Below are 2,715 nucleotides of genomic sequence, written 5' to 3'. Positions count from 1 at the left end.
TACCACTGATACTGGTAACAGTGGTTTACTTACTGCACATTGGATGGATCAAGAATAGCACTATTCTTTTGAGCTATTCGATGATTGGATAGAGCAAAAATAACACTAATCCACTATTCTTTGTTTGTCTTATATGGGTTAGCTCACTATTCTACTAACCCAACCAAAAATTGGATTAGCTACTATTCTCAAATTTGAGATTAGCTCTATTCTTGCTCTATTCCTTGTTTCATCGAAACGTGAAAAGAAGAAATGTATCAGCATAGGCATTCAAACTCAACACACCATGTAAACCTGTTTCCAACTTTCTGCTACACAGAAATAACAACTCTTCAAGAGAAGACCGAGTTCAAAAAACAACACTTTTCATGGTTCAACGGAAAGAAATGTTATGATTCATTACAAACTATTAGCCTCATTTTGACAATCGTCAAAAACAAAATTCAAACATCCAATCTTTATTATGATCCATTTGGTCATATGACATGCATACAATAAATGATAAGATTTATTGCACCTTTTACCATTTATCAAAATTCAAACAGAGTTGAACTTTCAATAATCAAAATTTAAGGACCCTTTATGCTTATTAAGCTACACATGAATTGCATGAAGTTTGATAAAAAAAAAAAGGGCCATCTAATGTCAACAACACATACAAATTATTTTGGCAGATTTTGGAAAAAACTGTCAAACTCATAAAATAATTCCACTGTTCAATGAATGAGCCAAAAATATGGCATATCCATAATTATAACTTTTATGCAGTTCCCACAGTGTATTTGTATTTGAATTCATGAACACTGGAATTAGTACATAAAAGAAAGGAAAAACAAAGAACTGAAGATAAAAAATCCTACAAAAAGCATGTTTTTTGCATTCACAGATGCAACTAGATAAATTTGTTTTCAGTACACTTCACTGACATATGACATACCATTTCATGAACAGAAGTTGAGCTTTTTTATAACCTTGGCATAAGCTGCATGAACAATTGCTGGCCGGCGGAGCCTTCTCTTTGCCGACTTTGACTGTAGATTTATTTATAACAATATAATTTCAATCAAACAAATGCAATTATAGTCAAAACAAGCACACCACAAAAAATGATAATGAAAAGAAAATTCAAATCTGCTTAGTAATGTTCCTTGGTGGGTCTTTCAACTTTGAACTTTGAAGAGGTAAGATCCAAACAGTGTAGTACATAAACATTTGAGCACTCTGCTTGCCACATTTACCTGGACTTTTGTTTTTTTGTTTTTTATTCCTTTTTTAAAGTGCTTTAATTCAGGTTTAATTCCTAGTTGTCAGAAAATAAAATCCTATAGACTAAACTGGGTCTTATCAGAACGAATCAACCTCCACAAGGTGCATGATTGATGTTTATTTCTTTTTCATCTTGGTTCTAATTGGTAATAGTGATGCAATACCAATGTGAACCATTTAGAGGCTTGACATGAGAAATCCTGATTGATCGCATAGTTGATCCAATATCTTATAATCTGCTTGCACAGCTCATGTCTACATAGCTTATTTTAGCAAATCTTAAATGGTTTAATATTTCAGAACCTGACTATGTCAAATAAGTTATTAAAATCAAATAAGCTGCTACAAAAATACCATGCATTTGGTTCTACAGTGGGAGATGATCATGAGTGAGATAGTTTTATAAAGACTAAATTCAACAACATAACTAAGCAAAACCTGTCCAACCAAATTCCAAAAGAGCGCCTAATTCCCTTATTCCATAGCCAATGCAACAAGCATAGTTGTAAATTAAAAGTTACGCACCTTTAAGTGAGCATTGTGACGCTTTCCAGCCCTCCAACGCCTGATCTGGCCATCTTTCATTGTCCTAAATCTGAACTTGAAGGACCTAATACCCAACCAAAAAATGAAATGAAATGTACATAATGACTGCACTGCACTGCACTGAATAACAATTGGAATAATAAAAAAAATAAAAAAATCAAACCTACGAGGGAGCCTTGAGTTTGTATTTCTTGACTTTAGATGTAGTGGGGGTAAGAGGAGCCCTGGATCTGTCTTTGGACTTCCCTGCATAGTCCCTCACTTGCATCCACTGATTCCAATTTCAATAAGTAATAATTAAAAGTTGATCTAATCGATTCCCAAATACCAAGTTCCATTCAATTTCAGGAAAATATAATATTTACGTTAATGAAACAATGAGATGGACGGGAAAAGCCTGCACACGGGAGCTGGAGCTGGAGCTGTCGATTGGACATGAAACAACGAGTCGAACCGGGCAGTATTTTGGGAGAAATCACGGGAAATGCCCCCGAGTAGACGTGTCCAACGTGCGACGCATCGAGAGCCAAACGGGAAGAGGAAAAGAAACGGCGGCCGAGACTGGCGCTCCATCGTTGCATCCTCTCTTTGCTCCGCTTATCTCCGTTTCTTCTTCTTTTCCAAGTTTTTTTGTTTCTAGGGTTTTGTTTTGAGTGTTGATACCAGTTGATAGTTAAGATACATGGGCTAAGACCGAATTAGATCAACGGATCAACATCGTGGGCTTTATAAGGCCTTTCATGTGGTCCACTTACCAATTTGAGATTTGGGAGTCCACGTTGGATACCAATTATAGTCAGAAGCCCAATATGATTGAATATTCATTTAAATGGAGATATTCATTTTTGGACAAATCTGCCCATTTCTTTTAAATGGAGATATTAATTTAAATTAGCAATATGA

General features: G+C 35.3%; 1 protein-coding gene across 2 annotated transcripts; it reads right to left on the bottom strand.

Moving 5' to 3' along the window:
- Window positions 1–715: 715 nt before the first annotated feature.
- On the bottom strand, window positions 716–2,453 carry LOC144543860 (Ribosomal protein L35). Of its 2 annotated transcripts, none has more exons than XM_078292301.1 (4): window positions 2,178–2,453; window positions 1,980–2,083; window positions 1,792–1,876; window positions 716–1,031 (listed from the first exon to the last, which is right to left on the bottom strand). In XM_078292301.1, the coding sequence occupies exons 1-4, from the start codon at window positions 2,391–2,393 to the stop codon at window positions 942–944; spliced, it is 495 nt and encodes a 164-aa protein (XP_078148427.1). In that variant the 5' UTR covers window positions 2,394–2,453; the 3' UTR covers window positions 716–941. The 2 variants fall into 2 exon arrangements, with proteins under 2 accessions (XP_078148427.1, XP_078148428.1); XM_078292302.1 differs by lacking the exon at window positions 716–1,031 and adding an exon at window positions 1,380–1,521.
- Between the last annotated feature and the right edge of the window lie 262 nt (window positions 2,454–2,715).

This window comes from Carex rostrata, chromosome 25, assembly GCF_964058835.1.
Source record: "Carex rostrata chromosome 25, lpCarRost1.2, whole genome shotgun sequence".
Taxonomy (NCBI): Eukaryota; Viridiplantae; Streptophyta; class Magnoliopsida; order Poales; family Cyperaceae; genus Carex; species Carex rostrata.
The sequence above is the reverse complement of the archived record's forward strand: the minus strand, read 5'-3'. Positions and strand labels throughout refer to the sequence as shown.